The 22,862-nt window shown below is 36.1% G+C and overlaps 1 protein-coding gene across 2 annotated transcripts in view; it reads right to left on the bottom strand.

Moving 5' to 3' along the window:
- The window catches only part of FGF14 (fibroblast growth factor 14), a 686,839-nt gene that overhangs the window by 172,295 nt on the left and 491,682 nt on the right, over window positions 1-22,862 (bottom strand). The window contains exon 1 of one of the 2 annotated variants that reach the window (XM_037800216.1): window positions 19,713-20,146. The exons of the other annotated variant lie outside the window; for it this stretch is intronic. Within the exon in view, the coding sequence (XP_037656144.1) occupies window positions 19,713-19,905 (193 nt within the window). The 5' untranslated portion in view covers window positions 19,906-20,146. Of the gene's footprint in view, window positions 1-19,712; window positions 20,147-22,862 lie in introns of those variants that run through there. 2 annotated transcript variants of the gene reach the window in all.

Raw genomic sequence — 22,862 nt, 5'->3', positions numbered from 1 at the left:
TCCCCTACCGTTGTAGGAATATGGAGAGATAGTTAAGAAATTATTAGTAATAACAGGCTTCTTTGCATTTGGAATAGCACTCTATAATTTTTGAGATGATTTCCTATACCTTAACTCAGTTACCTAACTCCTGTTAAGATTAGATTATTCTACATTATGATTTTATGATTAAAATAATGTCCAAAATGTACACATATGGAAGAGGATGTGGGAAAATGAAAACAGTTGTGTGAGAGTACTAGAACTTTAAAGCTGCTTTGTATGGTTGTTGCAATGATAGTTTGTATTGTACACTGGTGCTTCTAATTAAAGAAACATCACCTACATGGGTCATAGACTAACAAAATATTAGTAGCAGGTTGTATTTTAGGGATTATCTGTTACTCCAAAAAACCCCACAATTTGCAGGGAAAGTAACTAGGACTTATCCTTGTCCAAAGTTCAAGGAAGTAGGATCTGAAATACAAAGTCTTGTTTCCACACTGAGGGCTAGCATTGATAATTTGACAAAGAAATTTCCACTCTTATTTCAACCTATTACCTATGTCATGATGCTCTTTATAATACATTATATTGCTTAATGCACACCCTGTTGATAACCCTGTTATTAATCAATTCAGTATGGATATTCAGTTGTGAAATTGTGCTTCTAAAACTACCTATAGTGATTTTGGATATTTAATAAGTTGTTCTTCATGTTAAGATTTAAAAAATAAAAGAAGGAAATTGGGAGGAAGATTCTACTCAATTAGTAACAATGGTATCAATAATTGAGGTTGTCAAATATATTTACATATCTTTACTTTTGCACTAGTCACCTTTCAATTTTGCATTTCTAACAGAAAGTTTTGCAACACTGAGAATCCAGCATGGAAAGAAAAAAAACATACTCTACTGCAACTTGGGACAACAAAGTAAAACAGATGATAAAACTTTTTCTGCCCATTTAAGGACAATATAAAGAATATTAAATATAGTATAGAAATTTATTTCAAACCATTAAATCCAGGGATATGAAAACAAATTATTTCCTTAATCTTCTATAATTCAACTTTTGACACTCAGTTAATACTAATATCTGTCTTTGAATTTTCTCAAATCAAGGCATAAATGTACTTCCTTTTGCCATAATTTTGATGTAGGAATATGCGTCAGAGACCTTCACACACTATTACTCTTCTAATGACTGCTAGGGGAGGATCATTTTACTTTTTCCAAATTATGTTGTCATTTTTTAAAGAAGCTATTGAATCTTCAACAATTTGTAAAGTCTGATAATTTAATTTCCTTTCAAACCAAATGCTTTGAGATCTTTACAATGTAAAATAAGGTCATCAGTTTCATTACAGAATTCCATCAGGAAGGACTTGATGCATTTTTTATTCCCCTTTGTCTCTTCATGTTCATTCATTCGAAGTTAGTTTTGCACTATAGAAATGCTTCTATTCTCATCCTGGACATGAACACAACATGTTCTCTCAAGTTAAGCACAGAATCATTCAAAATTGTGAAGCCTTTTAAAGCTAGATGAAAAATAATTATTCTCATTAGAAAGGGCACTGAGGTACAACACAACTGTCCCAGAGAAGTAACTTTAGCAATTAAAACAAGAAGGCAAAATGGCATCAATTTGTAAAGAATTAACTTTTTATACTTTGCATCAGGAACTAGAAAGGGCAACATCTGATGTTTGATATTCAGAAGACTGAATATTGGAGAGAGGAATTTGTATATACACAAACATGGGGTGCCTAGGCTATATTCTACAGCACGATGCTCCAGTAACTCTCAAAGATTTTTATGTAAGCACTTTCAGTGGTAGAGGAAAGTAAGTGGTCATGTTCACTGATGACTCTGGGAGATGTAGCTTCAAACAGCACCAAAGAAGCAGGAATTTTCTTTGGGATATTTCATTCTACTCAATTTCGTAATTTGTATTCTTCTCAATAAAATATTTCATGTGATATAAAATATTTAAAATCATTACAATACTTAAAATCGATGCTGCAAAACACATATGTTTACCCTATGGGTTCTTATTTCTCTATTCCTCAAAGGCACCCACTTGCAAAGCATGCAGAAAAGATTTTCATCTACTTTTGAGGTGGATCAATAATGGTCTCTGATCATTCTTATCATTTTGTGTCTGTCACCAAATCAATCCTCATCTAAATATTTTGCCTATTTTCCCAATCTATCCCTTCTCCCATCCTCCTTCTGCCAGAGTACGCAGTTTAAGATGATCACTACTCACACTAAGGTGTTGGTTTTTTTAATTACCTAAATTGCTGAATTGCCAAAAGTTCAAAGTTCGGTTTTCTATTTTCACTCTATTCCACATTTCCCCTGGCTCATCTAGCACTGCTTTCCAGTCATCACACCTTTCCTCAACAATTTTGTGGATCATATTCACAGACTTTGGGTTCTAATATTCAAATCTTCTCACAGTATGAATCCACAGTGGAGAAAACCTACACTAGCTGAGAAGCAGCAAAAGATGCCAAGAAGATGATAGTGCTTTAACAGAGGGGTGTCTTAGTGGAAAGGAAGTCCATTTTTTCCTGTCACTCTGAGATGGAAGAAGAGATGAGAAATGAAGTCAGATCCTTTCTCACAGCCTGAGAATAGATGTGCTTTTCTCTATATGCATATGTGCATGTACACAGGCAGACACACATGTATATCTGAGTATGCTTTTTATCTGGAATGTTGCAATGTTCTATCATACAGCACATCAACAAAATGAAATTAGGAGAATTCTTTTTTATCTGGCTCTGACAATGACTGAGCATGGGACTATAAATAGGAGATTTCACCTATTTATTTATAAGGAAACCCCTATATTTAGTTTGGGGTTTCCTTATTTATAAAATAAGATGATTGAACTAGATGATTTTTAAAATGCCTAGGCAACCCTTGCATCATGGATTGAGAAAACTTCTTGGGCCAAAAGGGGAAGAGAAATGAAACAAAATAGTTTTGGTGGCTGAGAGATTTCAAATAGAGTCAAGAGGTCAATCTGGAGGTTAATCTTATACCTTATACATATACCCCTTTTTAATTTTTAGTGTATTAGAATAGATAGAAGGAAATACCTGAAATTGTTGAATGGTAATCCACTAGCCTTGATTCTTGAAGATGATTTTATAACTATATGGCTTTTACGGTGTGACCATGGGATTGTGAAAACCTTGAGACTGATGCTCCCTTTATCCAGTGTATAGATAAATGAGTAAGAAAATACAGACAAAAAAAATTAATAATAGGGGTGAATAACGGGTATGGGGTGTTTTGTGTGTTCTTTTTTATTTTTATTTTTATTCTTATTTTAATTTTTTATTTTGGAGCAATGAAAATGTTCAAAAATTGATTGTGGTGATAAATGCACAACTATATGATCATACTGTGAACCACTGATTGTACACTTTGTATGATTATCTGGTATGTGAATATATCTCAAAATTGCGTTTAAAAAATGCCTAGGCAAGAAATTGTAAAATATACTGTAGCCCAAATAAAGATAAGAACCAAGGGCCTATTCTCCATCCCTCCCCCCCAGCCTAGATTTCCAAACTGATTTATATTAATAGCACTAGAAATGAGATTAGAAACATAATATGCTGGGAGATGTATAGTTGTGGATGTGGGGGAGAAGGAAGTCGCTGATCAATAGATAAATGGACACATTTTGCCCAGGTCCAGGGTTTGCACCCACTTGTTATATATACCCAGAAGCTGACAATTTACAAAGCATTCTCATGTGCATTATCTCATTTGAGTCTTACTTGTGAAGAGCTAAAACAGATGCAATTATATTGACTTATTTGACCCATACGGATACTCAGGATTAGAGCAACTGAGTCACTTATTCAAAAGCAAACACTCGTAATCTGACAGAGCTCTGCAAGATGAAGACAGTCCAGGGCAGGGCCAAGGAAACACCACGATCAAAATGTACCATAGTTTTCAATTAGGAGCACTCTGATTTCTTGTCAAGACTACTCCAGTCTCTCCAGGGTGTTTTTGATTAACAATAAACCTGTTGCCCAGTGTTACAGCAGCCTGGGGAATGGGGTCTGCCATTTCATCTTTCTTGTAAACTTCAAGAGCTAAGCCAAAATTAGACCATTATATTGCTCTTATTCAGGTAAGCCCACTGCTGTTTCACATTCTGGAAGATCATGTGATAATTTACAACTTTGTTGCGTTAGCAACTGCCAGGGAATGAATTTGGAAGATTAGAAAATAACCCAATTTTTAAAACAGAACACAAAAGACTTAAAATAATTCCAGCTGGCAGTATTAGCAGTATAATAGCACAGCACATACAATATACAAAAGATGTCTATTCAGAAACAATTATTGACAAAATTATCTATCTTAGCCCAGATTTTATTAGAAATTAGAAGGGAAAATGAACTTAGTCAGTGGATAATGGTCCAAAAGATCAAAAAAAATGAAAAGCTGGCCAAAATGTTTCTTCCAATAAATCCAAATGACTTATAAGAAAATTTGGAGCTGAGAACTTGATACAAATTGTATATCATTTTGTGATATCATAACTTGTGTATCACAAAACCCCTCTCAATTCTTGTCACTATACTTGTTTTATTTTATATCCATGGAATAGTGACGAAGAAAAGGAAATGATACTTCATAACAGCCAAAAACTAAAGCAAAACTAAACAAACCCAGGTGCTTTGCAAGAAGTTCACCTTAAGCATAAGCATGCAGAAAGTGTAAAAGTAAAAGTATGAAGAAATAATTGGCATGCAAATACTTAAGCAAAGAAAGCTGGTGTAGTTATATTAATAGCTAAGACAGTAAACATTAAAGCAAAAAGCATGAAAGTATGACAAAGGAGTTACTCTACCAAGAAGATAAAGTAATAGTACATTAGCTTAAAAAAAATGAAGACAAAAATTGACAGACCTAAAAGAGATATAGACAAATTCACAGTCATAGTGGGACATTTGGAATAGAGCTCTCTCAGTAACAAATGAAAGTAGCTACAAATAAAAAAATCAATTTTATAAAAAATACAAAACTTGAACTAAATAATTAACAAACTTTATGTGATTGACCTACATAAAATGCCATCCTGGAAACTGAAAAAAATAAACTTCTTTTTCCTATTTACATGTTTCATTTCCAAAATTTTACCAGAATTATACAGAATTTGTTCTCTGATTATAGTGGATTTAACCTACAAAATTAGTGATTGTCTCTTACAAAACTATAACTAGAAAAATCCCTAAGTATTTGAAAATTAAGTCAGCACTTCTAAATAATAATGATAAAAAGAAGAAATCACAATGGAAATTAGGAAGTATTTTACTGCATGAAAAGTAAAATGTAACAGAGCTGAAGGGAACTTCATAGCCTCATATGCATGTTTAAGTTCCTTAAAGGCTGAAAATCAATGAGTTTACTATTTATCTCTCAAGAAGTTGAAAAAAAATAGCAAATTTAACCTAAAGAAAGCAGAAATAACAAATTTAAGAATAGAAATTAATAAAATGCAAAAATATACAATCGGAAAATTCAGATAAGCAAAAGTTTTTAAAAAGACAAATAAAAATTGAAAACACCATAGCAAAAGAGTTCAAGGAAAAAGAAAAAGAGAAAGTTGTTAACATCAGGGAAAGGGGGGCAACACTACAGATCCAAACATAATGTTAAGTAAAAGAAGCCAGGTACAGAAAGTACAGACTTAATGATTTCATTTACATAAAGTTTTGAAACAGGCAAAACTAACAAACACATTGTGTTAGAAGTCAGGAGAGTTTCTACCTTTAAGATTTATTGATTAGAAAAGCATAAAAGTGAGGCTTCTGGGGTTCTGGTAGTGTTCTAATTTTAATCTGGCTGGGTTTCACACAAGTGTGTTTACTTTATGAAAATTCATTGAGTTGTATATGATTTGTGTACTTTTCAATGTCCATGTTATACTTCCATAAAATATTTATTTTTAAAATTGAGATAGCATTTTGAATGTAAAACTGCTATAAAATTATTAAGTAGAATTAGACATCATACATGTCATCTTCAATATATAGTCATTTTGTAAATTCTCTGATGTGTTACATTCTAGGAATTTTGTACATCCTCAAGTGTAGTCTTACATGAAAAACATTGAGAGGACTTTCTAATCAACAGAAAACAAATGTCTTTTTTTAAAAAAAGAAAGTTAGGAACGGATAAACAAAAAGAAACATCATAACTTTTCCCAAATTAAATAGAAACATGAATGAAAAAGAAAAGGTGGTGAAAGATGAACTAAAGCCACAATTCTTAGCACTGTCCTTCCACTTCCCAAGTGGTGACCTCCAACCTGGATTACAAAGAATGTTCTTGTAACTAGCCCTGGGCATATTTTTCTTATTCATTATCAAGGTAGACTCCAGAAGAGGCAATCACATCATAATGGAGCAGCCCCTGTACTTGAAATCCAAAAAACAGGGTCTTAATCCTACTACTACTCTAATGCTCACTATATGATCAGAAAACAAATTACTTAACATCCATGAGGTTCAGTTTTTTCACTTGAAACATAAGGACAATAATGTCTACTTTAAAGGAATTGCATAAGCCTCAAAACAAATAATGATCAAGTTTAAAGAAGTAAGAAATTGGTTAGCATGTGTACTTGGAACATGTGTATCTCAGCTGCATTAGTTTATCAACACCCTTAAATTATTCAAGGCAAGAAATACTTAAAAGATGATCAGATACATGCAGCCACTCTGCCAGGGGAATAAAACAAGTGTATACAAGGTCCCAACCTCAAGAATTCTGGTTGTGGACAGCATCTTCCACATTTCTGAGGTTTCTCTCTCCCTTTATACATTATTTTTTTCCATTCTCCTATTCTGTTCTATTTTTAAATTCCTGATGTTAAATGTGTCAGTTTTAAGGTTTGTTATGGTGTCCAGAGGTAGATGAATGAAAGGAACTCATATTTCTTAAAATTAGACCCTTTTTTATTATGCAGTTTCACAACTGCAACTCAAAACGCCATTATCAGAATATGTAGTATACCGCACACTGACGTTTTCTTCTCATGAAACAAGACGCTAGCAGCCAATATTGGTACAGCCACAATTAAATCAGTATGTTTAATCAAACCACCTCTGTATAATGCACTCTTTAAATGGAATCACCTTGGATACAAATGCTAATAACCACAGAACAACCAACTCCCTGAAGCCATAAAAGAATCCTCTTGATTTATAATTATTTTCTTCACTAGGAAAATTACTATTTGCTGAGATTTTTACCAAAGGTTATTTTTCCTACTCCAAATCCCGTCACGATTTTTGAGAATCTGAAGTTTCACTGACTGACTGCTAATCAGAAGCACATTAGCCTATCATTCTTTCAAAAGCAGTACTTTTAATACAAACCAAATACCTTTTGTTCTATGTTTGACTAATTTAACTTGTTAAAATTGAGACCCTTACTTATTTCGAGGCTCTCCCTGTCTTCCAAAGAAAGCTTGCTGCCACCATGATTCTGATTATTTAATATCCAGTGGTTTTATTCATCAGGCCCATCCAATGAGGCTATCTAGATTACTTTTTTTAACAAATTTTCTGTTTGATCTTATTTTTTTTCTGTCTCTCTTGAAATGCATTCTAATTGACATAAACTAGTGAATTTAGGAACATGGTGTGCTGTTCTTGCGGAATGGTATCAGGTAGCAGGACTTCAAACTGCAGAAGCAAAATACCCAAGACGCACTTTGCCATTCATTTATGTTGCAGATGGTGGCTATGGTGTACGTGTATGTGTGCCTGTGTGCGTCCAGGTGTATGTGTGTGTGTGTATGATCATTCATTTTAGTTATACTTTTCCCAGGCTTGTCATTTTTTCCATATTTCCTCATTGAAGATTTATTTCCTTCAAATGGGTTTTACCTTGATTCTTATTATCACTGGGTCTCAAGTACCCAAACTATAAGATGAAAGAAAAAATCCTCTGCAGATGCCAACCCCAGGAGAATGTTATGACACTTGTTGGGTAAAACAAGAATCTGGTGTTTGGAAGAACTGAGTTCTATAAATACTGAGAAGCATTAAGCTGACTTTAAGTAGAGACTTTATTAGGCATCTTAATTTTTCCACCTCAATATTCACTCTATGAATAAAGGAATATTGTGGATATTATGTGCCCAAAGATGGAGGGAAGTAACTGGGACATGGACACACACACACACAAACACACACACATGCACACAGATAAGAACACCATTAGCTGCAATTGTTTAAAACCTGAGTAACAGACACAGATGGTGGGTGTTTGGATTATAAATCATAAAAGGTAGAATAACAATTAACCAAATATCTTCAGGCCATATTTAGTGAGCAGCCAAAGGAAGCTTGGAGTCAAAGTAAATCTGAAAGTGCTGGAGACAGGGAGGCAGACACTGAGAATAGACCACTGAGAGGGCAATTCTAGCTGTGGGTGGTCTTTTCATGTAGAACATAAGCCTGGTGGCAAAGAAACTTAGCTCTGTCTCTATTTTCTAAGTCCAAGCCCATGAGAGATTCTAAACAAGTGAGCTAGGGAGGAATTTAGAGTTGTTATGTGTCTTCCAAATCTTATTGTCCAACTTTCTCATTGCACAGACATTTCCACATATTGACAGAGTTTGCCCAGCTCATTAGTGGCAGAGTGAAACCCAGAGCCAGAGTCTCCTTGGCCTGAGTCCGGTGCTCTTGCCGTTATCCTAGAGTGGCGTGGGGAGTTGCTAGTTTTGTGCTGGAGCAGTGAGCAGTGTAGGGATAGCAGCAAATAACAAGAAGGCAAGTGTGTGAGGAAGCTTTGGGACTGAGATTTTACGTATTTCATATATTCACTTTTTAAAAAAATAACAATTGGCTTACCTCAAAAGACAACAATGGGCATTTCATGCGAAATTTTTTAAAAAAGCAACAGCAGTGTGAAGCCAGGCAATTATGAGGACACCTTGGTTAGTGTTAAAAAACTGTGATGTTGCAAAGTGCTGTGTTACCTTTTTAAAAAGCGTAAGGGGAAGTTTGAGTTGTATACCTGTTACTAAAAAAATTCTGTACAACACAAACAGTAAACACTAATGTAAAACTATGTACAATAGTTAATACTACAACTACAATAATAGTTTTTCATTGGGTGGAATAAAGTTACCTCCTAATGCAGGATGATAATAATGGGGGGTATGGGAGAACTCTTTTTTCTGCTTGATTTTTCTGTAAACCTAAAACTTTTCTAATAAAAAAATTTACATTAAATACAAAGAAAAGCAAATACATAGGAATACTTAAACTAGCCTACTTAGGGAAAATGTGCTGAAATAATCCCTTCGTACTAACTAACATAGGTCAAAAGAAAACCCCACACAGATAAGAAAATTTTACCTTTAGGATGATTTGTTGGTGTAGAGGTTGCCAAAAGTGCTTAATATTGTACTATGGGTCTCAGTTTCACTTGACTGTACAAAAATACCATCCAGAAAGTAAAAATGGTAACAGTTATGGGAATGTTTAGGCACCAGGGACATTTCTAATGATAAAATTTGCATCAGTTTAGCAGCAGTAGCACGAGAACATGAAACCTTTGCTCATTAATGTCATATACTCCAACACTCAACAACTTTTATAACTTTATATTTCCAAAAAGTAAAGAACATGGGCTGAAAAAATAAAAGTTGAACAATTCTGAAATACTCCAAACCTTATAAAAAATTTTCAAAATTGCCACATTGACTTTTACTCCAAAAGAAAAATATCTGAGAGATTATGAAAGGAATGCATCTGGGCTCTGCTAGTCTGTACAGCATATTGGCTTGGTGTCCCCACCATTAGACAAAAATGAAAAAGTGTAGACAGAGCTGTAACACCACTTGTATGTGAAACAGTGATCATGTCTGCATTGCCACTAATCAAAGTGACTACAGCTGCTTCCACATTCTTCTCATATGGAACTTTCAGAATAAACAGAGGCAAACCTTGTGGCCAACAGTCTTGTTCATCCCAGCAATGAATCCAGAAAGACGCTCAGTGTCACGTTGAATTTTATTATTAGTAGTATCCTATTACTTAGGATTGAGTTTATTCTAAATATGAACAACCTGCATCATCCAGACCTGGATTCAAATACTATCTCTGCCAAGTATGCATACTTGGAAAGATTACTTCACTTCCCATCATCAAAGCAAATTGGAATAATACCACCTACTTTCCTGGAGAAGTAAGAAAGATGGGGTATATAAAGGCACAAATCCTAGCAGCTGCAAGGAGCATGTTTGGTTACTTTCCCTACACTTTCCTTTAATTTGCCAGGCACAAAGTCAAGTCAGTTACTTCTGCCTTGCATAAACTCGCCTCTTCCCTCCTCCCTCCATTTTCCTCTTGCCTCCATTCAGGCCAGACCCCACCTCCAGAGGGAAGGGAGACAGCAGACGCATTAAGTTTTCTCTACATCAAGTTTGGCCTCAGCATGAAATTCTCTTCATGAAAACAGAAATCATTTCATTTGCTGGAATAAAGATGAGGCAATTATTGAACAATCTAAGCCACAGAAATGATTGAGGACCTGGTGGCATTTACTTATGCAGAAAGATTTAAAAAGTTAAACAATTGTAACTCGACCAAATGGTAAGGAGGATACAAACGCCATGAACAAATATTTGAAGGGCATAAAGTATCCAAGGCTAGGTAAGAATTATTTGCAGAAATTTAAAGACATAAAATGAGGCATGCAGTGGAATAAAAATATGTTAAGCAATGAGATTCTGAATATACTTTTCAAAATGGAGAGAACTGTTAGATTCTGAAGAAAACACACAAACGATTACCCATACAGAATTCAAGAGTTTCCTGAGAAAAGATACTATCTTTATGTAGTAGCTACTGAATCCAGTGGTTGCTTATTACCCAGGGAGAATCTAACAAGAGGAGATAATAGAACTCTATGAATCTACTCCTGTGAGCCAATTAATTGCCAACCCTTCACCGTTTCCAAAACCAACCAGAAGTTCTTTGTCATTCTAACATGAAATTTTTAAAAAAGCAAAATAACATGAATGTAAAAAGTTACTTTGACTTTGCCACCAGAGCTCATAATTTTGTATCTATATATGTCGATACAGAATATAACAGCATCACTTGAAACCCTCAGACATAATAATAAAAAGCAAATAGATCAGCCAAAAACTTGTCACACAAAGAAAGTAACCAATGTTAAAATGCCCTTACTAAGTTTATTACTCTTTCTATCTATATCCTGCTTGAATTTGAATAGTTTGGCATTTGGAAAATTAACCAATATTTTAATTCATCAATTATTATTGGCTATGCTAGCAATTAAGAAGTTTGAAAACTGGTAACTGCTTACCTACAAATCTATTTTATTTGAATATAAAGCCAAAAATTAAAAATTTGACACCCAGAAAAACAATCCTTTCAATTTTTTGCGTGGAGACAAGTCACTCAGATTCAAGACATATAGATGTGATGAAAAGAATAGTCCTCCCAAGTAAGGAAAGCGAGTATTGCCTTCTAATTATACCTGAGTCATAGCACTTGGCAGCAACCAAACATGTAACATAATGGCAACAGTTAACTAATTAACACTACTCAATTAGAAACACAGATATATCATAACTGTGAAAAGATGATCACTTGAAGGATTTGGATGGAGGAATCGATATGTTAAAAGTATTTTACCCACATCATAGTAAAATACTAGAAGTTTATTGTGAAAATTTGAGTGCAAAATGATTTTCAAGTAGGATAAGGACTGATAATATATGCTTGAGTTTGACAACTTGCAGGTCATTGGTGATTTTGACAAGAGCAGTTTTTTAGTGGGGACAAAAACCTGATTGGAAAGGGTTTAAGGGAGAATGGATGGAGAGGAATTGGAGATCTCTTTCAAGGAGTTCCGTTGTAAAAAGACAATTGGTTCCATAGCTAAAGAGGAATGGATGACCAAGAGTGGGTTCCTTTTATAAGATGACATATTTATGTGCTGACGAGACTAACACAGTAGAATGTGGAAATTTTATGATGCAGAAGAGAGAGGAGAATCACTTGATAGATGTCCCTGAGAAGAAGAGAGATCTATTGCTCAATCTCAGGAGGTCTTGACTTAAGACAGGAGCAATAACATCCACAAGTCCAATAGGAAAAGAGGATTATGTGGATAGATCTGTATATAGACTGGTAAAAGCAATTGTGAGGTATGTGAAAATTTCTTTCTGCTTATCTAGTTTCTCAGAGGAATAGAAAGTAAGAACATAGCTGAGAGTGAAGATGGGAGAGTAGATGTAAGAGGTTTGAAGAGAATGAAGGTAAGAAATATTATCTAGTTAAGTGGAATTTTTTTTTTAATGTACTAAGTGCCCACTTAAGGTTATTGACCATGAATTTAAATTATGACTAGTCCATGGGGCTGTATGTTTTCCTCCAGCTCAAATCAGCTACATAGGTGCAGGCACAAAGTGGATGGTTTTCTTAATCAGTCAGTTTTACCATAAAAATAAAGTAGTGAGAAAAGAAGAGCCAGATAATATAATTCAATAAAATATCTCCAAATAACATATAACTAGATTCTAAGACAGTACCAGACTCAAATATTAATCTGTGTGCAAGCTCAATAAAGTGCATAATGCAATTTACAAACAAGTTAGATTTGACTACATTCTGTTTCTCTAGTATCAGTTTTAAGAAAAATGTTTAAGAACTCATTAGAAAGAGCTATGAATCCAGAAGCAGCAAATACAACAGACACAGTGTCTAGATTTCTAACAGTCTGTGATTTTCATGATTAATCTGTGATCCTATAACCTTGCAGGTTTGTATCAGTATATCATCTACAATAAGGCCAGTAAGGAAAGTAATCAAAAACATCTTGTTAGAAATAAGAAATGCCTAAATATATAGTCTAGGAAAATTAATGAAAAATTAATGAAGGATTAATATGAAAATTCATTACATACTAATCAAAACACTCCAAATCAATCCTTTTCAGAATTTCAGGTCAAAGTTGCAATTCATTAAGGAGATAACACCAACATATGCCACATCCACAAAATGTTGAAAACAAAAGTTACATTCCTATGTAAAAAAAATAGCTCTGTAAAATATGGTACTTATTTTTTCTGTTACTTCCCTCTATGTCAGAGCAAACCTAACATCTGCAAGTTTAAAAAGTTAATAATACTCCGTTATGCTCATCTAATCAGCAGATTTGTCTGTTGAGCATCTACTATATGTCCTGAAGTAGCAGGACTTCCATTAATGAGGAGTTTACAATGTCATAAGGAACCAAAACAATATAGAGTAGTGGGGGAAGATAGAGGCTTTCAGGGCAGACAGACTTGTTTTTGAATTCTGGCTGCACTACTTGCTAGGTGCAAACCTTTTGGTGAAACACAAATTCTCTGAGCTTCGGTTTCCTATGCTGTCTGTAATGGTGATGAACCTAATCAACTGAGATAAGGAATATAAAATATGTGGCAATTGAAAATTATCATTGGTTCAGAGCAGGGAGTCTGGGGACAGACTAGCAACCTGGGTTTAATCCCAGCTACATTATTTTTAAGTTTTGTGAACTTGGGCAATTTACTTAAGCTGTATGTGTTTCGGATCCCTCATTTGTAAATAGATAATATTAGTGTGCCTACCATATAGGGTTGTTGTGAGGATTAAATAGTAATCAATAGTACAATGCCTAACAGAAAGTGTGTCATGTAGGTAGTTGTTAAACACAGTGTAGTCACAGCCATGTGAATTGACCTCAGCTGTCACTCTATGTCACTGCAGCTTGTTTTTTCATATATTCAACAAATACTTGCTGAGTATCAGTTATATCAGGCACTGGTGAGACCCTGACTTTTAAGTGGCTTCCCCCCATGGTCATACCATGTGGATCACTATTAAACCCAATATCAAAGAACTATAAAGCACATAGTGAAACATATTTTACAACTACTATTACTAACAATAATAGTTGTACTAAAAGAGGATTTCTCCCTGAATGACAAAGTGGTAACTATCATAAAATGGTTAGAATGAACATGTCTAGATTCCTACTACCACTCCCTATTGCTATCCTCTCATCCCCAGTAAACAGTGACGTTCATGTAGTGTGAGCTTCTTAAAATGAACGCTGGAATGATTATAAATAAAATTACTAAACTGAATGTTTTCTAGTCATGCCAACATAGTAGGATTGGCTCTAAATTTCATTAAATCCTCCTAAAATAGTCTTTTACATCTTTAAATTTAACATTATGGTGTTTTTTTACTTTTTAGCCCCTGGGTACTACAATTACAATCCTTACAAAATCATATTCACTTTGTATTATCTAAATATCATAGTCCTTTTCGGCTAAGATTTCTCACCATTTGGGAGAAATTATTATGGAGTATAGCTAGAAAGAAACCTAGAATTTCAGAACTAAATGTACAAATTAGATTGAAAACTTTTTCAAAAATGGATTGAAAAATATTTCATGTACTTCCCTTTTTTAAATTTCTGCCATATTTTAAATTAAGCAATACAATTTAGAAAACAATTTTCCTTTGAAGAGAGGGGATATTCGTGTACAGTTTGAAAATAATTATTCTAAAAATAACACTATGTATAAAGGCATTATTATCAGAATGAAAGAAATTTGGGATTACATGTGGAAGAACTATAGAACTGTAAATAATATAATATATAGAACTAACATAACATGAAATTTGTACTTGGTAATGGTAACTCCAATTGAGGGAAGTGGGAGAAATATTGTTGCCTCTGAAATCTTATATTAGGACTTGTTGAAAGAGTTTTTTCACTGGGTAGTTGACAATGTAGCATTGACTATTCTCAGTATATGAAAACTCAACTAATCTATGTATGTATCTCAACCCAAAGCAAATCATCTTACTTAATCTTACTTCCATCCTATTTAACCTACTATGCTATTTTACACTTTGCTTATTGCCTCATGAGGAGTTAGCCATTTTCAAGAATCTACAGCAAATGAAAATGTTGAAATCATAAAATTAAGCCACAGGAAAAATACATAGATAAACAAGGTATAGATGATTTTTGTCTCAACAGTTACCAATTCAGTAATATTTCCATAAGATCTCTCACCTAGAAAGTGCAATTTACAAAAATATTCCTCATTAAAAAATTAGACATTTCAATTTAGAAACTATAATTTTTATCTAATCTTAATGCAACTAACAAATATTAAAATTTTTCTCTGTTTATCAGAAAGTTAGCAACAGGTATTATCAGAAGATATTTAGGAAACTTCCAACAGTTGTGGCCTTAGGAAACTAAAAATATCAACTTGCAAAAGAAAGTATGATATTTTGGGGGGAAATGTTTTCTGGTTTTATTTTGATCTAAACAGCCAAAATAAGGATGTGGTCTTTTTAATTTTTACATGGTAGTGTCACTGAAACAGCAGCCTAGCAGCACAGAGAATGGTAGTCTTTTTTAATTACTATTTATTGTAGATTATGGTCTGAGAGGGTAGATAATTCTTTCTTTACATAGTACCTTGTAAGAGAAATGGTGAATTTTCTTTTCTCAGTATAACTGATGGTTATAATCACACAGAGAAAAGCAGTTTTGTTTATATATGTGTGTACATAATTTCTGCTTTTTATATTAGAGTGCAAGCTGAGAACAAATTTTAAGTAGCTAATTTTTCATCTCCTGTTTTCTATGTCATCCTGTAATTTATTCTAGATATTATGTGTTAGTAAGAAACCCGCCCATCTAATGATTAAACACACATGAAACATAATACCATGGCCTGTGACAGTGGATAAAAAAGTAAATTTTAAGAAACAATTGCATTAGCCATAACAAAGATTTTGAGAGGTTGTTACCTTACAAGTAATCAGGTTTTTTTTGGATTTAAAATTCATAATAATAATGTAACACCTTTAGGATAAAGTATTTATTATATATCATTGCATATTTTTTCCACTTTAGTTTTCATATTTTTTGTTAAAATTTTTCAAAAACTAAAACTATTTGCAAACTGCTTATTTCCCTTTGTTTTCCTCTTTCTTTAGTTAAATTAACAGACATTTAACTCTTATTTTTACAAATTAATTTAGCCCTAAAGTGAGGTTGGTTATACTCTTTAATTCTTATGAGTAACTTGAAATATGTAATGACCCTCTTATATCTTTAAAAGGGGATAAATTAAATGTAAGTATTTACAGAAAGTAAAAAGATATAAAAAATTGAGAAGAACCTGTACTTCTAGAATGGTTTAGGTAGAGCATGTAGTTCAAGGACACTTTTTAATCTTTGGGCCTACTGACCTTCTTTATTCCACTTCAATTCAGTGGCAGTGACTGATTGCCCAGGGCCTGGCAAACACTATCTAATTTGGAGGGTCTATGACGGTGCAGAAAACACAGACTTTGCTCCTAACCACAATCTGTTGAAAATGTGTACCCACTTAATTATCAGATATAAATAGCATAATGAGGTATAAAATCCCACAGGAGGATTACTTTTAAATTCTAAGCAATGAGGCAGGACTTCTCAGAGGAGAAGCATTTTTTTCCCACCTCTAAAAAGTGAGGATAATTTCAACAGGTAAAGATGGAAATAGGGAGAAGATTCTAGATCGAGTGTAAAACACAAAGAAAAGCACACAATTTGAAAGTTTGTGGCTAACTGGGAGAATATTGAATGATGGCCAGAGTTTAGTGTGTGAGATGGGGTAGGGTAGAAGGAGATGAGTCTGGGAAGGTGGGATAGAGTCATAAGTCACCCACCACCACCACCACTAATTGCAATGTTGCAAATTTCTATCCTTCACAAGAATGATTGAACTGCTATAAAAAAAAAAAAAAACAAAAAACAAAAAACATGCTTCTATGGAGATGGGGAAAGGAGAGGGTAGGGGTTAGGGCTCCAACTCCAAGTTCATAGGTAAATATCATTCATACTCTTTGAATTACATAAGTGACAACTTCAAAGAGTATTAAAAAGGAAAGAAAAACAACTTTTTAAGTAAATGTATATAATGTACCCTTCTCCAAAACACAAAAAGTGGAGCTGTGCTTTATTCGGTTTGCAAATATGTCAAAATGTATTCTACTTGACAGTGTACTTAAAGTTTCCACAATGATTTCACTTCTTCCAATAGGCTAAGGTTTTACCCAGGGGACCTTTTCACACACACTGTGATTGCTCCTTCAAAGTGCTCTTCAAACCTCAGCATCTTTTTCGGATGTCAGCCCTCAACCTAAAGATCTCAAGATGGGCCATCCTGACTGCTTGATGCAATGAGGTCCCTCTCTTCATCACCCTAAGCCCCTAATTCTTTATTTTAGCCATTTCCTCACTTGCTTTAGAGGATCTGAATTTTGTAATTTCTTATTATGTGTTCCTTTACAAACCTAATGGCTTTCAACCCCATGTTTGTTAGCTTCATGATGGAAGGGATTTAATTTGTTCTATTCACCACTCTGTTTAATACCTGGAACAGGGACTGACATAAGAATGCAATAAGTATTTGTCAAAGTAACAGTTTTCAAATATAAGGATATATAAAACTGTCACACTTAAAATTTATATTTTTAAATTAATAAATACAATTGTAAAAATTTACCAGGGGCACTCCTATACAAAATGTAAGTATTTGAGGAATAGGTAAATATGCTGAAAAACATTTCCTAAAAGAGTATTTAAATAATCAAATAATTACAGGTATATATTTATATTATACTAATATAGAGTCATAATTACATATATCATAATATAATTTACATGTAATAAAGTGTTAATGTTTGTTTTGCTTAAAATCAGTAATTCTAATAAATTATTTTCTGTTTGATATTCAAGAGATATATCTATAGTTTGTTCTCAATAAGGAATATATTTCTGAAATGGAGTATATAAGAAAAGACTCTGATGAAATTTCCTTTTAACCTATTTTCTTCCATTCTCCTACCAAAAAATAAGGTAATGAAAGTGACCTTAATTATATTTTTTTCTTTCAGAGAGGCATAAGTATCATTTTGAACTCACCACTACTAAGAGAGCAGTCAGGATTAAAAATGGAGAAATGGACTATTTCAATTTAGAGAGCTCAGATATCTTTCTATATCTGGAGAAAAGTATACACCCATCTTAAAATTCAGAAGTATAGAGCAAACCCTTTTTCATCACCCAATATGGCATAAATAGTCATTGTCCATATTTATAAGATAATCTATTGGTGATATATTTAAAGAATACACAGAACAAGTTTTAATCACTACTTACATTACAATAAGCTTATTTAGAAGAGAATATATTCATTAATCTACATATAAGATAAATTTGGGACATTACCTGGTGAAAACTGTATTCTTAAAGATAACCTATTTGAAGAAATAAGAGGAGATGCAAACAATTTAAGTGAATTTAAGCTTGATTCTGAGAGTAAGTACTCTCCAATTTCTCATTGTGATGTGTTCTTTTTTTATTTAGCTTTAGCCTTTTTCAAAAACAAGTATTAAAAGTTTGGTTATAAATTTGTAAATATGTCCACACACACATTCACATATATATACATGTGTAGCATATGCTCCTCTTCCTGTCTTTGAAACAACAGAGCATTTAAAACAAACACAGCTGGGTACCGAGATATAATGTGCTGGGCAAACATATACCCTTATTAACGTAAATATATTCTTTGATGTTTCCTGCCAAATCTGCTTGGTTATGAAAAGCAAGCAATACCCATTTCTAGCACAGAACACCCCACATGCTCCCAAAACAACCACCCTTAGCAACTGGATGTGGAAAGAAGCAGAGAGAAACAAAAGCTCCTGGGCTCTTTCTGCTGTGGGTGTTTTCTTCTCAGACTCTGACATTTTAAAAGCAGCAAAAGGTCATGCTGGGCACTAGTTGTTTCTCCAAAAATGCACATAGTAAGGTAACTATTCTCATCATCTTTATGTGGTAACTGCTTGTTTTGCCTCACATAATTTGCTAAGTCTTTGGATTACATTTGACACACATTGGGAATTCATACTTCACCAACCCCCCAATCAGGTAGATCTTATTCTTCTTTACTCACTGACCCTTCTCCCTCTCCAATCACAAGATTTTGACTGAGGGGCTTCAGAGCTCTCAATGCTGCTGACTAACCTGCTTTCTGGAAAATCTCATACACACCCTTCTGCTTACTTGGGCTTATACCATCCCAGGGTGGGGATCAAGCCACCTCGCCAAGGTCTAGGAGCTAAGGAGGTTTCCAGGAGACCCGGAAAGCCAAGTTAGGCCAAAGACATTCCTGACAGCTGGAAACCAGACAGGCCCAGCGAAGGAGAAGGAAGAGCCCCTGTCAGGTTTTAGGGTCAGACAGCCACCTGGTCTAAGGCTATTCACAGGGAAGCCAAGACCCTCAGAGTAGAAACAGACATTCTAGGACCCAGCCCACATGAGACTCAGAGAGCAAGAGACAGGCAGCAAGGACAGGCCAACTTGCTAGCTCCTGGCAGGGTTGAGTTTTCAGTGGCCACAGGTTGCCTGAGAGCAGGACCCAGCTCCCTGAAGAAGGCGCTCGGAGCGCTCTGAAGGGAGACTTGGAAGGGAAGAGGGAGGGGGCGGAGAAAAGACGGAGGGAGGGAAGGAAGCCCGAAGAGGCCCCAAGCAGGAATATGGGAGTGATCCGAGGGGGCACCTCCCAAACAGTTATCCCCACAGACCTTGGCGCCGCAACCTGCGCTTCTTGAGGCCGAAGATGCGCACTTTGGAGAAGATATCCACCAGGTTGCCGTTGCAGAGCCCGCGGTTCTTGCTGGGGCTGCTCCGCCTCCTGCTGGCAGACGGCCGGTCCCAGTGCTGCTCCCGCGCCTGCCGCTTCTGGCGGATCAAGCCGCTGGCGATGGCCGCAGCCATGGTGGCCCGGGGTTAGGAAGTGGGGACAGAGGGAAGGGGCGCTGGGTGACAGGAAAGGGACGGGCACAGACCGCGGCTCGCCCTCGGGGAAGCAGAGAGGGAAAAGGCAGGAGCGGTTAGGGAGAGGGGTAGGGCCGTTTAGTCCCGACTAGGACCCATCGCCCTGTCCCTGGAGCGCGAAGCCAGGCGCGCAAAGGCGCCCGGGGCGAGCCTGGGGAGCCCGAGGTCGTGTCCACCGCCACCAGTCGCGTCGGGAGCCTCCAGTCACCACGCGCCGCTGGAGCCCTCCCGGGGGGTGCGCCACCGCCACTCGTGCTGCCTTCTTGCCCGGCCCGCCTCCGGGACGACAAGTAGAGCCGGCAGCCTTCTATCCTGGGCTCGGGATGGAGGGGGAGGTCCCGTCAGTGTCTCTGCGCTTCCGCTGGCCTCTAAGTGCCCAACGGCGGGTTTCACCGCCGCGGTCGCCGCCTGCTCTCGGCTTCTGCCAGTGATTGTCAAGTGCTTGGGAAATCAGCGTCTGGAGAGAGCAATCTTCTTTCCGGAGATCTCTAATCAAAGCCCTCCATCATTCCCACTCACTATTATCCCCCCACCTAGTCCCTTTCTCATGTCTTTCTTCAGGAAAAAAAAAAAAATATATATATATATATATATATAATAATGATTTTAAAATTAAAAAAAAAAAAAAAAAAAGCTAAATGGATTGCTGGGGGCTGGGGTTGCAAAGAGGCCAAGCCAAAGAGGGTGGAACTGAATATCTGTGCGTTTTTTCTTAGAGGAAACGCGCTGGTTTCGAAGGCTTGGGTGGCTTGGCTGGAGCTTCTGGATTTTAACGTGGCTCCAGCTCCACAAAAACTCTCGGCTGCGGTTGGCGGGCGAGGTGGTTTCCGCCCTCCCCGCTAATCTCTTCAGTGCCCAAGTCCCCCCACCCCGAGAAAGAGAAGGGGGAGGAAGGGAGCCTGGGAGGGAGGAGAGTGTGTCCGGAGGAGGGAGGCGCCTCTGCTCCTCACCTAGCCCACCCAAACTTGCTGGACTCTCCCTCTGATGCCGGGAAGATTAGGTTTGTCGTTTTGAAACGGTGACAGGGAGAAAAAAGGAGGGAAGGGGGGGAAGGAGAGAAGATGTGCTAAGGTGGTATGGAATGACCCTCTCTCTAGCAGTTGGAGGAGGAGATGACAGCAGCTGTAGCTTCTGCAACAACAGCAGCTGGATAGGATGTAATGCCCAAAAGAATATTGAAAAAGTCACCATAGAAATATTAAGCGTGGAGGGTCACCGCATTCCAACGACAGAATCTTTTGGCATCCCTAAGTCTTTCTGTTTCTCTTGGAGAGAAGCTTTGCCAGGGAGCAAAGCCGTATGAACTGTGTCTGAAATTCAAATTCAACAGTCACTACCTCCCTGCCTTGATTTCCTGTCTGTGTCCCTACACTGCTTTGCTCAGATAGCTGAAAATATGAAGGTCCAAGATGAAGAGAGGGCGTACAGCACACCCGAGAAAAGGAGATTGGGAGAGAAACACTTCATGCTTGGATGAATGCAGAGCTGGTTTCTAGGATACCCTGAGTGACAGAACCAAGTGCAGCTCCTGCTTGTGCCTTCTTACTTTTTCCACTCTTTTTACACTGTTTTGGTTATCATCGCAGGTAGGTAAAGACAAAGAAATGCAAAAATTAGACTTTTCACAATCCAGAGTGAAGGACAGGAGGAAAAAGACTCATTTGGTAATCAAAAGACTTGTAAAAATCACTTCTCCAGCTACTGCTTTAGATCCGCAAAGAGGAGAGGCACTTCTACACATGCAGTCCTGGGAGCAGTTCTGAACCACCACAAACTTTCTCTCTGTCTCAGGAATAGGCACTTGTAAAGTACTACAAAGACTAACAACCAGGCAAATGGGAGAAGTGGAGCAAAGGGCTGATTACAGGGAGGCTTTCTGCTCAAAGAATTTATCACAACCTCTTTGTGTAAGCAATTACTACTCTACTGCTATTTGCTGTATTTACTCCATACTTACCAACAAGTCTCCTTTTGGGAAGAGAATTTAATCTAAAGGAGTGTCTAGATTTGTGTCCAGTGTAGAAACCATGGGCCTTAGGATCACATATATCATTTAATAGTAAATAATGTACTCTGTAAGTTCATTTCCCTTACCTTGCTATTTATCCGTATCTTCAAAATACCACAAATATTAAAAGGAATATGCAAATGTATTTTCCCCAGAAATTTGTAATCCTGAACTACCAATGATACAGGAAAAATGAGGAAAATGTGCATGCTAATTATATTTCTGAACCTTCATCACTTTATTTTCTACTTCATATGTCTTTTTCTTTCCAGTTAGTGAGCATGTATTTATGCTGTGTTGCCATGTCTCTGCTTAAAAAGAGGAGGCCAACTAGAGAGATGGATATATCTAATAGAATGACAATTAAAGTGCATCTGATTTTTTTAAATTCATTGAACTGATCCCACTGACTATGAAGAGTTGTTATATTGAAGACAGGCCTTTTAAGCATCTCAGAAATTCTAGACTGGAATTTCCAAATGATTTTAAAATTAAAGCAAGCAGTTTTACCTAAAAATTTTGTAGTGTTTTTTCCAAGAAACAAAATTTTAAGTGTAGTGATTAAATCTAGTACAATTTTCTCAACTAAAATGCCTAGTTTGCTTTTAAAGGGGTTTGTTTTTAAGCTTTATTATTTCTCAGCTACATTAATTTGAAAAGAGTGAAATCAAGCCTCTTGTTACTATAGCTGTGTTAATTATTTTCTTTCTAGACAATTTCTTATACTGCAGTCGTTTCTCCATTTCTTGAATAATTAGAAATGTCTGGTTTTGGCTTTTTCAAACTCCTCTCTTCATTGTTTAACAACCTCAGAATGAGTCTGTGTTTCAGCACCGCGGACAGGGATCCCGCCCGAGCCGTAGCTCTGCAAGCCATAGCAAGTTCCTCT

This window comes from Choloepus didactylus, chromosome 12 (assembly GCF_015220235.1).
Source record: "Choloepus didactylus isolate mChoDid1 chromosome 12, mChoDid1.pri, whole genome shotgun sequence".
NCBI classification, from domain to species: domain Eukaryota; kingdom Metazoa; phylum Chordata; class Mammalia; order Pilosa; family Megalonychidae; genus Choloepus; species Choloepus didactylus.
The sequence above is the reverse complement of the archived record's forward strand: the minus strand, read 5'-3'. Positions and strand labels throughout refer to the sequence as shown.